Raw genomic sequence first — 24,673 nt, forward strand, 5'->3', positions numbered from 1 at the left:
AGTGATCGCTGCTTCTGCCCTTTTGTCACTGCTGTAATGAATTTCCTGCTCCAGGACATGGGCATCTGCCATTCTTAGTCTGCATGGTGGAGGAACTATATGAAAGGGCTTCCTCACGGTGGAGATACTGCTGAGAGGTCATAAGGGAGGTTTGGATGGCTTGAGAAGTGACTGACAAGTTCACTGGAGGCTGCCCAGATGTCTGTGCTGCCAAGCCACCTCTGCATTAACCACAGATGAATCCAACCTAATGCTGGCTGTCAGGCATGGAGCCCAGAATGGCCAGCATACCTGCCCTTGCACAGCGGGATGATCTGATCCAGAAGACTTTGCCTGGTCCTGTAAGAGGCAGGCACCGTCATGCTGTGGGTACAGGACCCAGTTGTCACTGGCACAGGACGCAGCTTTATCTGACAAGCTTTGCGTGTTTCACCTGCTGCAGGAGCAATATGTTACACGCTGCAGCACCTGCTGCGCGGGGGCCAGCCTGCGTTACAGAGCAGGGCGCGGGAGGATCCTGTGAAGGAATAGCGGGGAATTGCTCGCACAGGAGTTGGACTCGAGTCTGGCAGAAGAGTCAGCCTGGTCAACTAAAGCAGGCACATACTGATGCTCCTGAAAAGGTTCCAAGTTCTGCTGCCTACAGATCAACACAGAGAGAAGGGGGTTATACTCTGACCCTTCTGGCCCCCCAAAATAACAGGCAATTCTTTTTTCCATAGAACAGAAAAGCACTAAAGCGTGTTCCTGGGTTTTATTTTGGGTTTTTTTTTTACAGAGCAGGGCGCGGGAGGATCCTGTGAAGGAATAGCGGGGAATTGCTCGCACAGGAGTTGGACTCGAGTCTGGCAGAAGAGTCAGCCTGGTCAACTAAAGCAGGCACATACTGATGCTCCTGAAAAGGTTCCAAGTTCTGCTGCCTACAGATCAACACAGAGAGAAGGAGGTTATACTCTGACCCTTCTGGCCCCCCAAAATAACAGGCAATTCTTTTTTCCATAGAACAGAAAAGCACTAAAGCGTTCCTGGGTTTTATTTTGGGGTTTTTTTTTGTTTCTTGGGGTTGTTTTTTTTCTGTAATGGCATGTCAGAACAGGACAGTCTACCTTCAGCACCTACCAAATTACAGTACTCAACAGCCTGTGCAGGCCAATTGTGGTGGTCATTCTACGATGGCATGCATGGGGAAAGGAATGCAAAAGGGGGTGTGTGTGGGAGCCATGCCCATGCAAATCTGAGTACTGCTGAAGCTAAAAAATCCTTCCATTTCCAGCACTTGAGCATTCAATGCACATACAGACAAGCACTTCAAAGAGACCCTGTTTTTTTTTAATTCTTGGAACAAGGAGAGATAGGGAGCAAGAGAGACAAGGGCATTACATGACATAAAACCAAACTCCTAGGTTTTATACAAGGGATCAAATCTCAAATGTAGGATGTGATCCTATTGAGTGACTTGTTCCTGCTGCTCACAGGTACCTCGGGATTTTCTTTTCACAGGAAACATTTGTAGACCTTGCTAACACACTACCTTATGAGCTAACTGAAGTGGTACATTCCTGGAAGTGTAACGATTAAAGGAGTATTTTGCCTCCCAGAGAAGTGAGCACTAACACGCAACACTACAAAATGCCTCTGGAAGCAATGGCAAACAGTTGCTTTGCCATAATGAAATTTGTGAAGGAAATTGGGAATGATTACTTGACATTTGTGAGTGTGTGTGTGTGTGTGTGTGTGTAGATCTTAATTAGCTGATCTTCCTCCAGTCTTCAGCAATCACAATTTATTTTGTTTCCATCTATTAACACCAATTTTTGTGTGATTGGATACATGGTGATTTTGCCCATTTTTTGACTGGGAAGTCATGCTAAATTTTTAAAAAGAAAGCAAGGAAAACCTATTAAAAAAAAAGCACAGGTTTGTTCTATTCATGTTTGCCTTGGCGGGGGGGGGAGGGAGGAGAAAGGGGAGAAGTAAGAAAAGACCATGTCATATTCTCCAGAACAGCTTTATTTCCCTTCTATTACAGCTCTTCCCTTCCTGTGAGAATCAAAGTTCTTCTTCTGAATTGTTAATGAAAGAAAGATGCTCGGTGGGGACCGAAGCCCCATCATGGAACAGATCAGGAAACGGAGTAAGCGGGTGGTCTGTCCGTGTCACAGGCTTTTATGGCCACTAACTAGAAAATGACAAAAATGAAAAGGAATATGCTGGATAAAAATAATACAGCGTAGGGGCTAATCTCCAGCCAATCAGATGAGGTATAAGGAAAATGTTGAGAATATGATGGAGTTTTGATTTTGTTAGGAGTCATCTGCTTCCAGCACTGGGACTGGCCAACCCAGGGCAGCTCCTCCAGCCAGTGCTCTGCTGCAGGAGAGATGACCTCTCAAAACAGGATTTATATGAGCTGTGACAAAGATAATGATGAGTATTATGTATTCTGTAGGAAATTTCTGTAAGAAATTAAAGCTATCACTACCAGTGAGAAGTGTAGATGAATGACTTTTATAATGGAGGGGGTAAAATGAGGATTTTGAAAGCACTGTTACTGCTAGAAATTTATCTATCTTAATATTTACTAGGACAAAAAAGTAGGTACGAAAGAATGAAGATAGAAAAAGAAAGAAATCCCCATTCGTTTATCTATCTTAGCAAAGACAATCGTAAGAGAGAATTAAGAGAAGGAACTAAACCACCACTTCAGTTATTCATTTTAAACAACTTCAAGCACATTTAAACAGATGTTTTCAGCATGTTCTGAGAAAAAACCCGTAACTACGTTGATGCCAACTGAGTTGCAGTAACAATGGAAAAAATCAGAAAGTCAAACCGTGGAAGCGAAGAAATTTTGGCAATGGCAGTGATGGAATTTGTTTGATTTACTCAGAAAAATCATAGGCACGAACCTATGAACCACACTTGTTCTCCCACAGATTTTAAGTGCAATCAACTAAAATGTGCATTTTAAGTAAGAACACTTGTCAATTTACGCCCCATCCTCAGTACAGGCGAGCTTAAGACATTGAATTTTCCAGCTGTTTCACATCCCTTTAATCAGTGAAACAAAATCTGAATAAAAATAAATTATGCATAAAACCTGCATATTATTTTGTGCTTCTTGGGGCTGTGGAGTTCATATTAGCCCCTTCCAGCATGAAATTAGACCTGGTGTGCCTTTGTAGAGCGTTGGGCACACAATTCTCTGTTTCTCACTGCTATAACATAATATAAATATCAAACAATAATTGAAAAGAGACAAATGACAGATTTAAAAAACATGTATCTAGAAATAAATTATATGCATTCTGAAGATAAGAAAAACCAGTCACAAACATTTCCCAGAACATGAAATACTTTGGTGGCTGCAATGCTAATGCATAACAAGGTGGTTGACTTCAAGTAAAGATTTTTCTCATTTGCAAACTTGTTGATTCTGTCAGCTGAATACAGTTAACGGGCAATAAACTTGATTTCGCTTTTGATGTGCTGTTTTACGTCTTTTACAGAGCTTCTAAGTAAGTTTTTAATTTGTAGAAAACGGGTAAGACACAAAAATAGAGAGCTATGATATATTACACTATTTCTTTTAGAAAGCTGTTAGAAGTGGGCTATTCAAAGCTTACCCAAAGCTGATATATTTAAACTATAAGAAGTAGATAGAGACACTTGATAGTCACCTTAACAGGGTTTACTGACCTCGTAGGTAGAGAGGCATGTTCATCTATAGGAAGTCAGTGTGTGCATGGCTATGTATGTTCCAAATGCTTCAATATCTAGCAATCTTCCTATCATAGCCTCACTTTCAAAATGACAAGTTCATTCTTTTAAACAAAAAAAGTCTGAAAGACAGAAAAATCTTTTTAAATGGCTGCAGCAAACCAGGGTATTTTCATTTATGTATTGTCTGACTAGCTAAGGTTAACTCAGATCTTAGTAACAGACTTTATAGGAAAAAAAATCCTGCTCGTACTCAAGCAATCACCAGACAACATTCCTCTTGTATGAAAATAATATACCTTTAATTTATTTACAAGACTGACCAACTGGATGAAGTGGCTGTACTTCACATGCACTGCAAGAGCTTTCACTAGTGAACTATGTCACTATTCATATGTCTGTATTTTCTTGGTATCAGTTATAAAGCATACAATCAAACAAACGAATCGTGAAAGGGTTGTGAAGAGTGAGATAAAAGGAATGTACACAGCAATTAGACAGAAGTTAAGAGAAAAAAAACAATGAAAATCTTTCTATACCCACTTTCAAAAATGTAATTTTAAAAGGTGAAAATTGTTTTTTCACTACTTAGTAGATAATATGGACTGATTTTTTGACTTAATGTCAGCATCTACAGTAAAAGCCAGTATGCCTCAAATTTGCATGCTAGCTAGTAACATCTGTCAATTGTAAGAAAAGTTTAATATATATTGAATTCTTCTGGGAGCTTCGACATCACTAAGTGGTGATACGTGTACAACATTAAGATAAGAAAATATAATTATATTTCTTACCTTCTGGCCAGCCATTCACAACAACAAATTAAGCAGCTGTTAATAATTTCTGTCATTTTATATCTCCCATAAAAGTGCATGTAAAAAATTTCACAGAGGTGCTAGGTAGCATACAATTACAAGAGAAAGTCTTGGATTCGGATACATTCAATTTGCTAAGTTTATGCACTAAAATGAAAGATAAGATGCAGACATTGTGGTATCAGTTCTTTATCTTTGGTAAAATGTTTTCATTTTATTATAGCCTTATTTGCTCTGATATCCATTTTGTGCATGGTCTGCTATTATTTAAACCAACAGGAAACATTTAAATGGATATAAACAGTATCAGTGTATTGTTTAGTATATTCACGACGTTCTTCATACATTCTTTGAGAATGTTGCTAGCATATGGGGAAAATGAGCAAATGCTACGATCTATTATGATTTACTCCCAGTTTAACATAATACTTTTACGAGTTCTTGCCATTAGGAAAAAACGTTTTGTTTTGCTTTTAAAAGAAAGGGATCAATATGACTCTAAGAACAATAAATTCTAAAAATCTGAAGTAAAAATATCAAGTATTTTGTACTTTCTTACAAATGCTAAAATAGAAAATTACACTGGAACTGACTTAAAATTTGATACTATGATCCATCTAAGTAAACAACAAAAAAGGACCACAGAGAACATCAACAATTGCTCCAAGATGTTCCAGCGACGGTCAATAAGTGATCACTGTCTTTACTGTCTTAAAAATCCAAGTCTGACTCCCTCTCACCATTTCTATCAGTGTTAAAAGAAAAAAGAGAAAAAGAAAAAGAAAAAGAGGAAAACAGTTTTAAAGCAGCACTCTCCAGTGACAAGTCATACAGCAAATTCACATTGGGTTCTGGGTGGCTTTTGTTAGACTTGAACATCATGATGATGCAAACTTGACCGTATGAACCTAAGTTATACATACACAGTTATGCCTCCAAATAGCTACTAATTACACTAAATCAATTTGGCAAAGTGAGAGAATTCAATATCCCTACACCCGAAATATCCAGCTGGTGCTGCATTCACGCAAAGAATAAGTTACATTACCACAGCTCATACATGGGGACCCTGAAACACTGAATTCCATCACAAAACCAATCTTAGCACGTACTTTTTATATATGCAATTCAAAATGAATACTGGAAACCTTTGGAATCATGATTTTGATAGAAAGTAAGGTCTAAAATTTTTCTAAGTTCTTGTTTCGGGTCTTTTTGTTGTTGTTGTTGTCTTTATTATTTTACAAATAGAGCGGCAAGCAGGTGATGGCAAGACATTGCACGGGTATAGGTTTGGGTCTGTTCTGCTGGCTTTATTCAGACGAGCCATCCTCAGTCACGCCAGCGGTGACACTGGACAAAACAAAAAAAAGAACTCACAGGGGCAGGATTAAGCTTGTGGTGTCAAAAGAAAAAAAAAAAACCCAAACATTCACATTGTGTCTATGCTCACGTCTCAATTCTTCAACAGTTAATTCTTGGGTTTAGAAATAAAACCTGGGTAACAGTCAAAAATGCAAATGACACCTTACTGACCCATTCTTTGACACAGTATTATTATTTTCAGTATCTCAGTATCATCAAGAACAAAACAAACGTGAAGCTGCAATTACTGTAGAAGCAAAGTCTAATATTCCAATGATTTCCAATGAACATGGCACTTTCAAATTTAAATTAAGTTTAAATTTCAAACTCCGAATTAACTAACAAGACTGCTTATAAGGGTATAATGAAAAACTGCCCCTGAAGAGCACAACGATTTAAAAAAAAAATTCTTGATTATTATAAAGTGATAAAAAAGGAAGATGCAGAAATAGGGAGTGGAGTAATACAGTTTCAATACATGTATTTGCACCAGTGAAAATCATGCTCTCAGCGAGTCATTCATAGCTCTATCACCGACGACTTACGGTCTTTACCCATGTGCAAATGTAGTAAGCCACTTCCCACTGCTTCGGTGCCCACATAGATGCAACACGCACATTAAAACGCAACAAACTTAGTGCCTGACTGTCCTAGATGCTGAGCACCCTCAGCTCCCGACAGGCCCCTCAGTCTAAACCAAAGCATAATCCTGACAATAACTTAGTGGTCAAAGTCTTAGGAATTTAAAGAGCCTGTCACTTTTTTGCTTTCTTTGCTTTTTTCAGTATATCACACTTTTTTCTGTTAGGACGCCGGCATCTTTCATCAATGCTCGGTATACATTCATAATGCCATACTTCTTCCATTTTCTCCACAGGGTAAACTGCCTCCACGTAATGACGGATCAGTCTCAGTCTGATAGGATCGAGCTGTTTTTTGTTACAAGCACCTGAATGGTTGTATTGCAGTCTGAGATTCTCCGGAGTGAAGAGTTCGGGAAAGAGTCTTACGAGAAGTCTGGCAGCAAAGTTGCCGACTGACAGGCTCTGCTGCACTATCTCTCTTACCTCTTTATCAGACAGCAAATACAGAGAAGGCACAGGGAAGTCTGGATTAGGAACGACGAGTTCATCGAGTGGTATCTTGCAAAAATCCTTGCTGCTTCTTTCTGGTGGCAGTGGCGGCCCTTCGAATTCTTCTCGAAACCTCTCGGGGTTTATTGCATAGCTGAGAAATTCCCTCCTGTCGGGCCCTGGCACGTGGATTTTCCGTTGCTGTTGGTACGTGCGCCTTTGCTCTGTGTCTCTTCGTCGACACCTCTCGTCAAGCTTCCCAACAAACTCCAATGTCCACACTCTGTCATTCTTCGCTCTGGGGTACAGTATCTGCACATAATGTCGAATTAATTTAATTCTAGTGGGGTCGAGCTGTTTCTTGCCTAAAGATCCACTACAGTTGTATTGCTTCCGTAAGTTTTCATGAGTAAACAGTTCAGGAAATAAGAGAACAAGCAATCGAGAGGCAAAGTTGCCTATGGAAAGACTGCTTTCATATATGCTTTTAATCTGTTCTTTGTTCAACAGGTAATCCGGGACAGGGACATCAAAATCGGGAGGGGGGAAGTCAAGTTTGTCAAAGTCTATGGGTACAAGCCAAATTTTTTTTGAGCGTCTGCCAGGTTTTTCATATTCAAAACTGTCTTCCACTTTTATGATTGATACATCATCTGGTAAACTAGAAGAATCGTAACAGTCATCTCTCATCTGATCACATTCACTTCCATCCATATATGTATTTTCAAGCTCATCGTTTATTCGCTGAACACACTGCTGCAACCAGGCTTCTTCTTCTTGCACATCTGGGAAGTAAATTTCAGTGTACCTACGGATTATTTGAAGCCGATGAGGATCCAGCAATTGTTTTCCAGAGTCTCCAAAGCAGCTGTACCTTTCAGCTAATTTTCTGTGGTCGAAGAGTTCCGGAAACAATCTGTGTAACAAAAAAACAGAAAATTCCCCTGGAGAAGAAGCTTCATCTAAAAATTCATTGAGATCCTGAGCATCCAGCATGTAATCTGAGGCAATGGCGTTACTCCTGTCCAAGGACAAAGCTTCCTCCTGCTCTTTATCCTCCATAAAATGAGAGGATTCGACCTGCTCAGTCTCATAAAAACTGGACGATTGCACATTCTGCTGACTGTTTTCCATTTCCCTTTGAGCCCAAAATCTATTGAAAAAATCATTGACTTGAGGCAAACACTCCACCTGCCACACAGCTGTATTCTTCACAGAAGGATAACAAACTTCCACATAGTTACGGATAAGCTGCAGATGAAGAGATTCAAGTTTCCTTTTGTTAAGAAAGCCGCACGCACTGCAGCTTCTGCTGAACTCATCGTCGCTGAAGAGCTCTGGGAAGAGCTGCACTAGCAACCGGCAAGCTAGGTCTCCGCCTGACGTGCTTTGATCCATGATTTGTTTGAGCTCCGCAGAAGTCAGCTGGTACTCCGGGGGAGGCTTGAAGTCTGCAACGGACTCTGCTGGACTGACTTGCTTTTTAATTCTGCTAACCTCCAGAGACAACAGGTCAACTTTACTGTGAAGCTGAGTCATATTGGTATTGAGGGTGTTAAGCGTGTAAAACATTTTCTGTATCAAAGAATAAATATTTGGGTCTGAATCTGCGGTGGCCGCTGTTACGGCAATGGCTGCAGCCGAGTCCCTTTTGCGTTGGTCGTTCAAAGTCCGAAGATGCGAGGGACTGCTGGGGTTGATTTTTTCAAACAACTCATAAGAAGCAAACTGCTCTGCTCCTGGTGGGTTCTTCTTCTCCGTGATTTTGTGTGAGATGCCATAGAGAGGTTTTTTATAAGATGGAGTGGTTATGTCACTGAAGGATTCTTCTTCACAGAGCCACGTTACGTTAGGATTCTTGTTCTTGTTTGGCTGCTCTGCATTTACCTGAGTGGGTGAGCCAGTATCTCTGTTCTTCATGTTTGAAAGGGGGCCCTTTGAATGAATAAATATTGTATTAGTAAGACTGCCTTAAAAATATTAGCTGTAAGTATGTGCCCCTTAAGCAGGCATTGTTACATAAATATGCAAAGTCAAATTTTCTCCAGAGGACTTAGTTGTGTTAAATGCATCAAAATTAATAAATTCACTAGGAAAAATAAAAATACAGTAAAGTATTATTTAGGTTTTTATTTTTTTTTTGTTTTGGCTCATTGCTTTCTCCATGGAATAGAAATGCAATAATAATCCTTAGTACTCTTTACCCAGAGAGCTCTAAAAACTCTCCCAAATTAAGTATCATTATGCTTCACCTTGCATATGAGGATCTATGGGCTGTAAAGAATTTGGGTGGCAACAAGTCAGCAACAGAGCCAAGAATAGAATCTAGATTTTCTGACTCCTAGTCCTGTGACCTTGCCACTGCCTCCAGCAACTGCATTTAACGTTCCAGCACTCTCTTTAGGTTGGCTTTTCAAAATACCACAAAGGCTATACGACACCAAAATTATGCTTATTCTCTTCTTTCTGATGTGAAAGGGGTTTTTTTTATCTTTATAATGGTGTACAACTCCTAAACAAGTTCTAAGAATGACTGTAATTTTAAAAAAGTATTCCATTTAAACAATAAAAACTTAAAATCAAAGTGAAAAGTGCCTTGGTATTGCCTTTTTAAAAAGGGAAGCCTAAGATTTCTTTATTTCTGAAAGGCAGGGAAGTTTAGACTTACAAGTTTCTAATTTTCTAAATTATTTATATAAAAAGCAGTAATGAGCTCTTAAGGAATTAATGTTCTCAATAATTTCTAGCTCTTCCTCATTGCTTGAAATTGGAAACAAGCATTTTCATCAACTCACAGCAAATATGCAGGGCTTGGGTGGGTTGGTTTTTTTTTGCAAACACGTGGATATTGCAAATAATTCTTAGGAAGTTAAGTAGATCAACAGAATCAAAATCCAACATACAGAATTCAAACATAAGAAAACACTCACAGATTTTAGAGAAGACTGTACTGAAACATTTTGCTTGGCTTGCTCCACAGAACATTAATTAGATAAAAAACACAGAATTTGCATTCAAGTATTAAAACAAATGGAACACAGACTTGAGGTCTGAGCTGAGAGCCAAAAGCAATTTGAAATTCTAGTGAAGACCCCGCTATGTCCTACAGTGAGGAACGTGAATTAAGGTTCCTTTCTGAAAGAACAGACACGTAACACTCATGAAATAAATCTGGTCCCTATGTGTACTCACACACGGCATCTGCTTACTGCAGTGATAAATTGAATCTAATTATTTTTTAATTTCTAATGCAATGTATACTCAAAAGAGGCTCAGAAAGAACAAGCTGGTTTCCACTCCAACTTTAGAAACCAGCAGACTCGATTAAATTGAAGCTGTGTTTCCAAGTTCTGCTCTCGTTGACATCATACAACCCTGCACATGAAACCTCATGTTTTCACATCCAAAGTTGTGTGGATGAACAGATGATAAAATGAAAGCATAACGCAAAGGCAATATATTTCACAGTGCGCAGAATCCCTAGCTATGGTGGTGCCTAGGACACCTGACTTCCAGGTCCCATTTAGAAGACTGTCCCTCCAGTCCCACTCATATTAAAGCACATTTGCTATGAGGACAGCGAGGAACCAGAGTCCTGCAACACCACCAGCTATTAAAGGGTGACTTTTACTCCAGCAAGTGGTATGATACACCCTAGCTAAATCAGCTCTGTGTGACTTGTAAAATATCAGAACACAAAAGACTGAGATCCACATTGCTCCCACCTAACTGTAGGCTCCTATGCTGGGACTGAAGTCGTCATACCTCACCTATACTTGTCAGTGGAGAAACAGAGGTATTTCCAGATGGTAATAGAGCTCTCCCAAATAGACATCACCTGAAAGCAGGTCATGAAAATCTCCAGACAATAAATGTAGTTCTGCTCCCCAGTCAGACACCCAGACTGAATTACAAATTTCTTTTACCATTTTAGGTCAAAAGAACAAAACAAACCTGTAATTCTGGATAATACATTTCCTACAGATACAGTGAGACCTGCTACCTAAGTAGCTAGCTCTTCCATTAACACTCCTGTTTACAGAGAATATTCCAAATATTCCTTCACATACAGAGTATGATTCATTCAATTCCTTCTCTACGGAATAGCTTGCCACAGGCCACCAGTTGTCTGTCAGTTCTCGTCAGAACTCCTGCCGTACCTTTTCCTTCCCTAATTAATTATATAGTAAAACTTGGCAATGTGGGAGTAACTTCTATTAATGCACACCTCACACACAGAGCCAGGGCAAAGCAGTATTAGAATGTGTATTAAACGGCACAAATTCACTGTCTTAAGTATCGTATTGCACTTTGACGTGAGTATTGTGAAAGTTTGCATTCTCAGTTTTGGACGCGGTGCTCTGTAGGAGGAGAAGTGCTACAGCAGATCTCTGCCGCGATGGCAGCAGAACTTCTGCCCTTTCACTAACGCAGCTCACAGTGTTTGGATCTGGTTGCGGGACGAATTTGGTTTTCTGCATTTCAGAAACACATAGTCAGTGTTCAACTAACAGATGACAATACATTTGGGCCTACATTTAAGGATTTTCTATTTCAGATGTGTTCTCATTTTCTTTCCTTTTGCTTTTAATTATCTTGTCTTTATACAGTTTCCATCTGGGAACAGCACTATCCACAGCATAAATACATGGCTTTTCGTAAATTCTCCAATTAAACTAGTATTTAATATTTTTAACTAGTTTTCTGTAACACTGATCTTTAAACATCAATGTATTTCAGATAATACTACACCCATTTAAGACGATCAGTTTTAATGTACCATCAAAAAATAAGCAAAGATATTGTTCTATGAGACTCGATGTACATAAGATAGTGCTGCTTTTTATACTACATTTGCTCAGCAAGTTTTTCTATTATACACATTCTTTGAACATTTGCAAAATGCAGTATTTTGGTAAACATCGACCAATATAAGTAATTGTGAAATAGTCTCTCACATTATCTTTCGGAGTCCTAAGCCAAGTTTTAAAAGCCGTTTAGTTATTTCTCTGTTCAGTGGTAAAGTCCAGCTAATTTATGGCCTTTATTATGCTTAATAAACAAAGTCTAAATATCTGTAAGAATACAGAGCATAAAATTCTAGCATATGAGTAAAGAAGAATAAATATACAAGCAAGAAACATATAAAAAGATTCTGTCAAACACATGAGAACTTGGAAATGTCTTGCACATATTTTTTAAACTTATTCTACTTTTTTTTTTAAAGAAAATTAGGGAAAACGAACTTCTCATTGTGAAGTGACAATCAGAATTTAAAAAAAGCAAAATGTCTTCTGATAGAAAGTCATTTACTAATATAAACACCAGCCCAATAGTACAGTTATATACCATAAAAAGTACAGCTCTGCTTATATCATACATAGATGCCTATGTGATGTGTAGTAAAAATATACTACGAGCACAATATTCTCAAAAATAATTAACATTTTGTCCTCTGTTTAAACAGAAATAGTTAATGAAGTCATCAACTAAAACAAAATACGGGTACTAGAAAAGTAATTAAATTCAAAAATGCTGTTAGGATTGAGGACTATTTTCGGTTGGTTATTTAACTAAACATGCTGATTCATTGGGGTGAGTCAAGAATGAATTTTCATCATTGTTACTGGGTCACTTTCTGATATTATAAGTCCAAAGTTATAATTCATTTCAAATTAAATTTAAAAATTTATTAAAGACAAACAGCAAACAGTAAAATCCAAAGCAAGCACAGTTCAGAGACCATTATAAAGCTCTTTTAAGAATCTGAATGCAAGTAAAACAATTGTGAAAAGAAGAAGAGAAAGGAAAAGAAACCATGTAATAAGATTAAAACCTACCTACCACAGGCATTCAGGGAAAAAAACAGCCCCGAGAAGTCAGAGAGATGACAGTCAAGAAAAAGAAATATGAAGAGCTATGGCTAGAAAGGAGAAATGAAATACACAAATACAACACGGAATAACTAGCTAGGTAGCAGAACAGCAGAAAAGGATATGTGCATTAGAGTAGGTCATAAACTAAATATAGGGCCTGAAGTTATTCAAAAGAGGATGAATTTGAATCTAGGTTATTTTAATAAAGTGCTGAGTGTGAAAAACAGGAGGTCATTATAGTGTTCTAGAGGGTGTTATAAGAGAAGTGACTATCCAACACTGGACGCTACCCTTTCAGGAATCTCAAAGAGAACAACAAAAATATAAGGTGACTCCTGAAGAAGAGCTGAAAAAAACAGAATTTCAGTCTTGGAAAGGAAGGGCTGAGGGTGGACAACATCACACCAATTCTCCCATGTGCAGAAGACTTTTCTAGGAACAGATGATCACTGCTCTCCCTACTGAAAAGAACAAGGACAAAAAGAAACTTGCTCCGTTTCAGCAAAGATTAATGAAAAATCTCCAGTTGCTAGAGAGGTGAAACACTAGAACAGGATAATGGAAGAGGCTGGGCATCTCCTTCACCAGCTGGACAAGCATCTGGATTGTCACAAGTGGGATGCCGCACCAGAAATGGTAATACATTCTGCTCTTGATATGCTGAAGTTTTCTGCATCCCTGCATTTTTATCTTTCAAATAATACACAAATTTATACTTGTCTCACTGACATCGAAATCCGTGTCACAGAAGGAAGAATTACAGCCCTGATTCTACCACTGAGGATCCAGCTGAAGGACTGTGTGACATTAGAGGGACTGTAATCAGAGTCATGCTCAGTTAATCCAAATCACTACCTGCTCCTACGTTCTCTGACAAACAACAAAAATATACTTCACATGAATGAATTAGCCTGTAACTGTATTTCATAGATATGATCGCTCCCACGTTATTTAAAGAAATACCCAGACAAGTCATGTGTGCAAACTGGGTTAAGATTAGCCATATTTGCCTCAAACTCATTACTAATGCAAATCTAGTTAAATGACTTGCATTTTGCTTAGAGCAGCAATGAATTTAGCCTATGAAATATGAACAGAATAATCACACAGTCATGTATAGAGAAGTCACCTCTTGTGTAAAGCGTCTTTTCTTCACACTGGGCAAGACATCTTGCTGGCTCCCTGAACCATCACAACCAAGTGAGGTCTGTTTCCGTTTGTTGGAATCCTGTAGGCAAGTAACTGCGCCATCCAGTGAGTGTTTCTCAGCAGATCTGGATGTTACCGAGCAGTCTAGAGCTTCATCTTCGTTTTCTGTTTCTACTTTCACAACATTTTTTTTAGGAATTTTTACTGGAAAAAGAGAAGGTTTAGAAAGATAAAGCACTCTCTCCAGAAAACCATGACACCCTTAATATAATCTTTTGTGGTTTGTTTCTTTTTATGAAAATGTGTTTTGAAGAACATCATTATTTTTTGTGACTTGTATGGTAAGTGTATGCTGAGGTCACCCCAAAGTCAAGTTTTTGTTACACTAGGAACCATTCAGTCATCCAGTAAATGACAGTTTCTTCCCCAAAGAAGAGTCTAAAGTATAAACAAATAAAGTTACAGTAGGAAGATTTTTTTGGAGGGGGAGGAAGGATGTAGAGCAGAAAATATAATGAGTAACAAAGATAATGGTATATTTTAGATAGCTTTTTAAAAAACATTAATGTAATTTGTCTTGATCCAAGTGCATTCTTTATCAGGTCACAAAGGCTTTAATTCAACAAGTATTTTTGCCTGATCATAAATTACACAAAGTATAATATTTTACCTTCATCATCATCAGTGATTTCAGCTGAATTCATCTTCTATCTCACTAAAGAACAAAACAAAAATACAAAAATAAATATCAGCATCTTCTGGAATCAGGAAATCTCTGCATCTGTTTTTATAATTACTTTTAATCTAGAGCCATTGGGCATTAACAGCCCACAGATAATTTCCAGTCTCTACATTTGTAATAACTAGCTATTTTCAGTAAACTTCATGGCCACCTATAGGCCTCTCAACATGCAAACTATACTGCAGACAACATATGACAGCTAGGAAAGTATTTAAAACTCTATGTCTTTTTCTGATATGGAGAAAAGTAAAAGTCATTTAACCTTCTCTATAAAGTATCTTGGCAGTATATAAATGGAAGTTAACTGTATTAAACTCTCCATCCTGTACCAAGTCACTACTTATTACAGTCAAATGTTTTTATATTATCATTGTGGGTGACCCAAAGTCATCACAGAAGGAAAACTCATCATAAACTGTAATATACATGCTGGAGTAAGCTTTCATTTAAAAATCTTTGATCTTTTGATATGGATTGCATCAATTCCAGCAGAGCAATCTGCAGATCTACAGTAACTACTTTTTTCTGTCAGCCTCTAAATAATGTAGGAATGTCTTTTGTAAGGAAAAACAAATCTATGTATTATTCTAGCATGATTTTAGCATTACCTCTCACACAAAAGACTCAGCTGTATTTCTGTTTCCTTGAAAACTAATTTTGCAAGTTCCTTGGGGGCAAACATCAATCTGTGGACGTGTTCCTGAAAGATATTCTAAATCTTTTGGAGATCTACAAAGCAAACAACCTAACCAGATCTCACGGACCGTTACAGGGCACACAGCTGCAAACTGACACTCTCAACTGGTAAGCTGGTGACTGGTGAACTGTCACACACCGCTCATGTTCATCTACACCCAGCATTATGTTTACTTGGTCCCAGAGTACTATTACTTTACATTTTCTACAGTTACATTCTTCTTTCAAATAGTTTTCTTCCAACTGTTCCTGCCTGTCCTTTAGCCAAGGTCTGAAATCAAGACAGGCTTCTCTCTGGCTGGAGCAAGTGAATTAAACCAATCAATCAAAAGTGCACGTACAGCCCAGGAGTGGTAATTATAATGAAATTTAAAAGAGAGATGGGGAGAGAAAGAGACAGAGAATCTGTTTTGGAGGAAAAAAAAAGTCTCTACTTCTCTTCTGAATAGTGTTGAATAGAATTTATTTTTTTTTTTAATCTCAAAATACTGTTAAAAAACTCTGTAACACTTGAATGCTGTGTAGCTATGAAGTTTTCTTTGTCAGCAACTGATGGCTGTTAATGGTAAGTATGAGATCCCATTCTGGATAAGATTTTGTACGATTGCACTACAATGGGTAGCACACACACACAAACAAAAGATGCATGGAGTTATAAAATCAGCTCCTACTGGGCCACTCTAGAAGCCAAAATACCCTTTGATGTGCTGATCTTCAATGTGGCCCCTATATAGAGCCTTGTAAAGGGCATCCTCAAGAGGATAACGTGAGATTGTCTTCATCATCATGTCACCAGAAAAAGTCTCTCTCAGTTGGACGTAGAGCTACTACAAACCCCTAGATGGCTACTCCTTTTACCCACCATAATCCCCTATTTCAGGACTTGCATTTATGAATTGATCCACATATAAATTATGCCAGCTTAACAGTACTATAATCACTTCACTTAAACTTTTGCAAACTCTGTAGAGACATAACAGCATGAAACTAAGTGGCCCACACCAACTTCCAAACCACCTGATAAGCACTGGTGAGGGTTAATACCCAGTCTTACCAACTCAACAGTATTTATGAATTTAGACACAGCCACTACAGCTCTTTATGAAAAATCCTAAGACAGTGTACTTCGTACAGCACCATCAAAAAGCTACGTTGGACCTTAAGAAAAGCACATAGTACTAAATGTTTGCATTTTGCCCTGATATCCCAGATACATTGATATTCAGTGCCTAGATCTTTCTTACACTTTTCCACACTGCACTAGGCTTAGCTCTGAGGGATGTGGTACAAGACCAACATGCGCCAGTACTCAAGAAGTGTGACACAGAGTCTTTTTGTGAGGGCGTGAGGTGACAGTAAGCAAATCAGCCGATACCACTACAGAATATTCTGTAATGGAAATCAAAATGGTTTTCTAGATAATCCTAGACTGCTCTATCAGAGCAAAACACTAAAAGATGGTAAACACAGAGCCAGAAGTGAAGACTATAAAGGTGGCGGAGGGCAGAACAACACAAAATATTTAGGAGCAGATATAGGGAATTATATTTTCCTTCTAACTCCTGCTATTACTGTTACTCAAATAGGAAGAATGCTTTAGGAGAACTTCTCTGACAGAATACAAGCAAACTGGAAGGAGAAGATAAATGAGTATCTGAATACCCACTCTTTAAAACTGGAAAAAAGTGAAAACTAAAGCAAAGCACATACCCTGGTTAAAAGTTAACTTTCTAAAGGAGGCAACATCAGGAAGACCCAAAGCTATCCCAAACTCAGGTCAAATAACATTAAGTCAAAACATTGTTTCACAAATTTGATACAAAGTGTTATTACTTATTTTGATTTTTTTTTAAATTTGAAAACTGCCAGAATACAATTAAAAGCAAATAGTCAAAACCAGCATCAGAATCAATGAGGCACAGAAAGACTGGGTTTCATATTTGAACTCTTTGGTGCCAAACAAAGCATGAGCTCCAACCTCTTCCTTTTTGGGAGCCCTAGGAACATCTCTCTCCTTATCTGGTTTCCTGTCTTCTTTGTGAGATTTGTTAAGAACTTAGGTATTATGAAAAAATGAAGCTTCTGTCAAGAGAGAGGATTCAACTGCCCCTCTGATTTCCTGCCTCATAGTCCCACCTGCTTCCTCGGTCAAGCATGGGTGCCCACCTTAACCTTCAGTGAGCTCTTCCAGCTTGATAAACTGACAGAAAACAATTCACTTCTTCCTTTGCCGGGTTACTTGTCTTCTAATTCAGAGAGGTAAAAGGTAAGGCAAGTAATTGGGCACAGCTCGGCAGTACACACGGGGTTTGGGACAGAAAGGAAGAATTAAAATCTCTCTCTCTCATACCAGCAAGCCACTGGCTTGGTTCAACCGTTTCATGAAACCTCACTTATTATCCATTTACACCACCATCTTGCTTCAAATTTGGGTAGCAACGGACTCACAAGAGAGTAGTGAGCGGACACAGAGGTATCAACAGAGCAATTGTATCATCGCTTCCAGAGGAAGTTAGGGCCTATGGGAAGGGGGAAAGTCTGTGTGTGCGCGTGAGCATGTCCATGCATCTATGCCTGTCTATGTAAGGTTAACAATAATTTTGTTGATTGTTTAAAGTCCGCTAAAGATAAAACATTTCAGATTCTTTAAAATACTGTTTGCAGTGAATCAGTACTTATGAATAATAATTATTGCCTCTGTAGAAGAGGCAGCAGTGTCAAAATCTGTTTTGAGGTAGCATTCTGGCCCAGATTGTGAGAATAAACAAAGCTGGAGGAAAAAAAAGACCTAAAAGAACTTGGGACAAAATAGTGCAAAGAGCAATCGAGTAAGAAATCCATCCAGTAAAGCAAGCACCTGACAGTTGTTCCTTGTCATGTTGAGTATACAAACATAATTCATTCTTACCTTACATGTCTTTTTTCAAAACAGAAGATAAATACATGTATCATCCTTAGTCTAATACTGACTCAATGCTATCTACAGGACAGCGGTTAGCTAGTTCGAGGAAGGGGTGAACACCCTGCACTGAAGTTGGGAGCCCAGGTCTGCAGCTGTGACTAGCAGAGCAACCAGCCTTGGCAGCTTTATCTTGCTGGGATACAGACGGATGCTGTATCCTACTTTCCGGTGAAAAGAGGATCTGGAAGGAGGATTCCAAAACATACCAAACACCTACAACAGCAGCTACATCAACAGCCAGATCCTGATCCTAATGAAGTCGATTGGCACTGTAGCCTAAGCACCCGTATCTCCAAATTTTAGCTGAAACTTCTTGTATTTCCACCTGAACTGGCCAAAATTATCATGCTTTACAAAATATGAACATAAACCTTAAACTTCAAGTTTTAGGATTTTGCTTGTAAATATTTTAATTTGTGAACCAAGTTATTTTAGAAGCATTTTCTTTGGGTTCTTTGGTTTCTCTCTCATGTATAAAGTTAAATTCCAAAGAATGTGTGAACAGTTCAGAAACATCTGACGGAACAGGCATACAATAGGTAAACTAGCACACTGTTTCTCTATGCTTACGCTAAAACATGGGTAAAACACTCAGAAAGAATAACTCTCATAACCCTGATCATGGATCCTACACCTCTGAACACTAAAAATGAAGTGAATAGCTAATACTCTCACTTTTTCTTCAAAAGAGACTGCTTTTGATTAATGGCAGCCTGCTTCTAGTACAGTCATTAGCTAAACCTATCTAATGTAGGATAAACAGGAAGATGTGTAGCACTCGGACAAATTCAACAATCAAGGAAGAAGAGGTAAACGGACCCTATCCTCACAAAGCAAACAATAAATCATTAGATTTTACTGTCTACATTTCATCTATTGAGAACAGTCTTCTTGAAAACAGTATGTAGTCTATAATTTCTATGTAATCAATGTCTCAAAATAAACACCTTGCTGATGTATCAGCATATACTCACCTTCCCATCTAAACTGCCTTGACAGCTACTAGTGCTGGTACTGTACAGACACCTGTGCTGAGCCACTGCTAGGTGTCACGCAACGGAGCCTGAGGGATGCCAGCACTCACCTGCGAAGACACAAACATTCCTTTTGGCTCCGTCCTCCAGACGCACCCACACATCCTGACACTTGAAACAGTTAAAAAAAGATAACCAAAAAGGACGGTTTTCTTAAGGTGATTAAAGCTTTGTTCTGCTAAGAAACGTGAATAAAAATACCTAGATTTGCAATCATGCAAACGACAATACTGTTCTTTTTAAACTAATGTACGATGAGCCTATTTGCAGAGAACTGATGTGATATACAGCATTGTGTCCTCCTGTTTCAACTTAAGCTACTTCTAATAAATTGAATATGCATTACAGTCTAACTCTAGACACTGATCTACGTGTTTGATTTGTGATCTTGTCATTTGCAGCAAGATCCAGAAATCCCACTCAGCTACCAGCTAAACTTGTAGGTGGTTACAGATTCTAGATAATGAGTTTCTGGTGGACCACATACACAACACCTGCTGGGACTGCTGCACTAGGAACTCCTCTGCATCTGGCCTACTGGCGAAGATTCAACACCCATTTTCAGAACATGCTCAGTACTTTGGGACTCTCGTAGAGGACAGTCATAAATAAGTGTAGGGTATTTCACTTACCAATGGAACAATGCTTGAAGAAGTATTTGGGAGCCAGAAAACCTGGGGTTTTTGTTTTTGGTTTTTTTTTTACCTTCCTGCTTGATTTTGCAGCATAGACAAGAATCCAGGTCCCCAAATCCTAGAAGAGTGATCTAATCACCAGGTTATGGCACACTGGAGGGCAAGTGGGAAGAGGAGTGGTGGGGCAGGGCGTGAGGGAGCGGGGAAAGAAGGGGGGGTCCCAGCACACCTTGGCTGTCACTATTGGCTGAATCCCCTTTCCACAGATCTGCTCTCCCTTCTTCTCATCAGATTAGACAAGGAACGAGACAGCTCAATGAAGGGACTTAATACTCCCTACTTCCATTGGTATCACTTAGACACATGCCTCTAATCAAGACTTACCAGGTTATGATACTTAATTGTATCATTGTACCACTTTGGTAACAGCATCCAACATTGAAATGGTATTACCCATGGCTAACAGGGAAGCTCAGTGCGTAGCGCAATGCTGTGCATTCCAAAGCATGGAAGAATACCTTAAAAATGAGGTTTTGGAATGTTTCTCTGTGCATTTAGTGCTAACTACCACCCTGATGCTGTTTTTGCAAGCAGAGCAAAAAATGTGATCCATTTATCAAAAATGTGCCTACCCGAAATGTGCACTGAAGCCTTAAGGATTTAAAGCACTTAGGTACAAAAGATTTTATGAGTAAGGGAGCAAATTGCAAATCATACCCTAAACGTATTTCAGTCTCATATCGTCAAGTATAATGCACAATGCTACTTAAAAACAGCATAAAACTGTACCTAGTTATTGATATATAAAACAGAATGGAATCATAAGCCTAAGTTAAATCATCCCATGATGTGCATTCTCCTCTTCCTATTTACCACCTAACAATTACTCATGTGTTGGCCTTGGAGGATGCTTTCCCTACCTGTCTTATGATTGTGACCATTGTAAAAGCACAATACAAAGAGAAAAGATCTTGCTGATAACGTACGATCAAGGCAGTTCTCTGCCTTTGCAATCATTCTTAAAGAAAGCCTGATCAATCACGTTCAAGTTCTGACTTAAAAAACCAAAGTCCACCAGAAAAAAACCAGTTGGTTCTGCTGTTCGTAACTGAAAAAATAACTCTCTACTCTTCAAACTCTCATATCTAATGTAGTAAGTTCTGACAACTGAAAAAAAAAAATTAGCGTGAAAATCATGTAGAAAAGTATAAAAGTGCACATGTGCTGTATGTGGAAAGAAATTCTGACTTCATAACACTTGTTAATTATAACTACAAATGTAAATGAATCATTATCTTAACTAATACACTCTAATCTAATAAGAATGCCTGTTACCAGTTTTATATAAGTTTGCCATTTATAAATTAAATGCTTGCATAACACTGTACCGTTCAGTTCATTAGTGCGTGGTAAATGAGTAGATGCTGCTTCTTGAATGCACACCATCCTGCTAAATACTTTAGTGCCTTCACGTAGGTTGGAAGGAATGTCTCTAATTGTTCATTAACAACTCTAAGAATGTTAGTAAAAATATAGGGGTTTAGACATTGTGTACTATGAGATGTTTATTCCTTTTAAAGCCTCATGGTGGTACATTGCTTCATATATAAAACTCAGAGGCTTCAATGAAAGTATTCTACTTGAGTGTCATTTGCTTCTGAAGAGGTGAATTGTTCTTTACATTTTGGTCAAAAGTTAAGATACATGTGTTTGCTAATAACATTAAATGTGTTTATGTGTATGTGGAATAAGCTGCTCAATTTCCTTGCTTTCAGCATGCAGTGAAAGATACAACACTCCTCTTAAAGCACTGGTAACCTAGTGAAGTTGAATAAATGATGGGAGTACCAAAAAAGCTGATATTCCAAAGAGGTAACATTGGCTAAATTTTACAAGATCTGTACATTGAACTGCTCTTTAACAGCCAAAACGTAGCACCTCCTCTTAACTACACCTTCCTGTAACAGGTCCTGCTCCCTGTCTCTGGGTCTCTGTCTGTATTTCATATGAAACACGCACTGGATAAAACACAGAAAGCAACCGATGCTTCCCAAGGGAAGCCCACAGCCTTGAAAGCTGGTGTGGGTAGGTGGAAGTAGTCCCGTCCCATGCAGCAGGTGAGCGGAGGGCTGCTCTAACCGCCTGGTCACAGCGTGAAATACTGTCCCTCGCGACGTTTTAGAAGAACGATTCCTGCGTAACGCTTTGAAATAACGAGGGCAAACACCCATTCTCAACACGCGGCCCTGCAGTCCCAGGAGGAGACAGGACCGAAAGCACGCGCCTCTGCTCAGGCTGCCCGGGAGCTGCCTCCTGCTCAGGGTGCGTGTTGCTTTCCAGGCTGTCTCTTGGAAAGCTCTCCTGCTGGGCTGCAGAAGCAAACCCAGAGAACTGCGAGTTCTGGGCTCTGCTTTGGGAGCCAAGTAATCTGCATCTTTTACTTCCTAGCTGTAGCACTGGGTTCAATAATTTCAATATTGCAATTATCCTCCGGGTACATTCGATTCCTCCAATTTGTAAAAAACAATGCAACTCAAATTCAATTCAACTGAATTACACATAAATACCGCTCCAAAATTGAGCCGTAAAATGTATTTCTTAGAGGAGATGTTTGCCTTCTGTTCAGTTCCATGGGCCAGTGATTTGCCTTTAAATATTACAGAATTTTGACAAGGCCTTTGCAAAAAAACAAAACAATGCAAATTTTTTTTCTGGACTTTTTTGCATTTTCATTAATATTTTTATTTTCTATTTAAGTATCCTTCTATTGCTGAAAACCTCATCACCACACTCACTGGTGTGATGTTCAGAATAAGCAAATAACTAGAAAGGGTCACTGTCGGTATGCTGCCTGAAACAACATTACTTACTAATGTTACAAATTACACCTAAAACTAGTATAACAGACAGAAATTGGGGAAGGAGAGGGAAATCTGTTTTGTTTGTACACCTGCCTGTACTTTGTATATATTTAGTCAGATTTCCTTATAACTTGTGACTTTTCTGAGGAAAAATTTTGAAAAGGCGTGGAAAGTTACTTGAAAAGGGAGCAGGCTGAAGAAGTCCGATACCTGAAACCACCTTAATTAAAAAAAAAAAAAAAAAAAAAAATTTTTTTAAAATTAACTACCCTTCTTAAAGAAACTGTGAAATAAGAATGTTGCCTCAGTTAATCGAACAATGAACAAAATGCAAGTAGACAATACAAAGAATGCTAAAAGCAGATGCTTTCTATTCGATCAATTTTGAGATAGTAGGGTGCTGCTAGTAACCCAAGAGTGGAGTTTTTGAGTAGAACTTATTCTTGATATCCAGTACTGACACTTGAAATACTAAATACCTTAGAAAACAGCATTCCAACATTACAACCATGTTCTGACTACAAATACACGTATAACAAGTTCTAAAACTATGAAAAAATCTTTTTAAAAGAACCAGCAGATGTTGTTGGAAGCACTACCCTTACGGACACTAAAACCCCTATACTTAATGTAGTCTGAAAACCTCCTCTGCTGCCCCGTGGAGAAGGACAGGAAGCCTCAAGCCTCCACCAAAGCCAGCCTGCAACAAGGGCATTTTGCCAATAGGACTTACAGGGCATGTTCTCAGTTTGGGTCTTTTTTTATTTCATTTTACTTACATCTGCAGGATGCAGTTTAAATTAAAAAAAAAAAAAAAAAAAAAAAATCACCCTTCTCAGTTTTCCCACAAGTTTCCTAAAGCTGAAGTTTTACCAACCTGTCCCCCGTACTTTATCAAACACCAGTTTAATCTCGCACTGGTCAGCAAAATACTAACCTAGTTTACTTCCAGCATTAATGCATCAATTTGGTTTTGCATTAATGCATCAATTTGGTTTTGCTTCAATTAGGCGTCTTCCCCTGGTCTATTAGAAACATTTTGTTTTCCTCAGTGCTTCATTCTCTCTCCCCTCATTCTTTGCTTTTATTTTAAAATACCGTTCCATCTGAACTTTGTACAGACAATTTAAAGTCTCCTCCAAACTGCAATCAACTCTTCTTTATTTTTATCCACTGGACTTACCTAAGCTATGAAAATACTTAGCAAAGATAAAAAGCGTGGTTGGTCCAATGCCGAGTTTGATTTAGCAGGAGAGAAAAGGAAAATGTATCAACATCTATTGGCAACTACTTGTTTTATTAGATGTAACCATTCACGTAAATTCAAAATCTGATGGCTAGGTATCAGCCAGAAGCAGGGAAAAGGTCTTTCTTTCCCTGTTTAAATGTCCCTGCCCCAAGGGTCGGGCATACGCTGTTTTTTATAGGTGGCAGCGGCAAACTCTACCCGCACTTCAATCCAAAAAGCTCTGGGACTGCGTCAACGCTGTGTGGAAGCCGTCACATGGCTGCTGGCCTGCCGCCGGCTCGCATTCTGCTGGTTCAGAGTTTGTTCCCTTCTGTTTACAAAAGGCTGTGTGGACATTCCACAGGGGAAAGCAGGGCAGAGGCGGCGGGCGACCGGGGCAGAGGCGGACGGTGCCCCCGCGGCGGCCTTCTCCGGTCCCCTCGGCGCATGACCCACCGAGGACCGATACGAATTACCACAGAACCACCCGCTCGACGCTACTGCCACCCTTTTTGCC

The 24,673-nt window shown here is 38.9% G+C and overlaps 1 protein-coding gene across 2 annotated transcripts; it reads right to left on the reverse strand.

The window, feature by feature from the left end:
- Positions 1 to 1,999: 1,999 nt before the first annotated feature.
- On the reverse strand, positions 2,000 to 19,467 carry BEND3 (BEN domain containing 3). 2 transcript variants are annotated; one of them, XM_009285142.2, is made up of 4 exons: positions 19,373 to 19,467; positions 14,669 to 14,713; positions 13,979 to 14,202; positions 2,000 to 8,908 (listed from the first exon to the last, which is right to left on the reverse strand). In XM_009285142.2, exons 2-4 carry the CDS (start codon positions 14,700 to 14,702, stop codon positions 6,656 to 6,658), a joined length of 2,511 nt encoding a protein of 836 aa, XP_009283417.1. In that variant the 5' UTR covers positions 14,703 to 14,713; positions 19,373 to 19,467; the 3' UTR covers positions 2,000 to 6,655. The 2 variants fall into 2 exon arrangements, with proteins under 2 accessions (XP_009283417.1, XP_009283424.1); XM_009285149.1 differs by lacking the exons at positions 14,669 to 14,713; positions 19,373 to 19,467 and adding an exon at positions 12,818 to 12,896 and having other exon boundaries at positions 13,979 to 14,063.
- Positions 19,468 to 24,673: the final 5,206 nt, after the last annotated feature.

Source organism: Aptenodytes forsteri, unplaced genomic scaffold (assembly GCF_000699145.1).
Source record: "Aptenodytes forsteri isolate BGI_AS27 unplaced genomic scaffold, ASM69914v1 Scaffold171, whole genome shotgun sequence".
NCBI lineage: Eukaryota > Metazoa > Chordata > Aves > Sphenisciformes > Spheniscidae > Aptenodytes > Aptenodytes forsteri.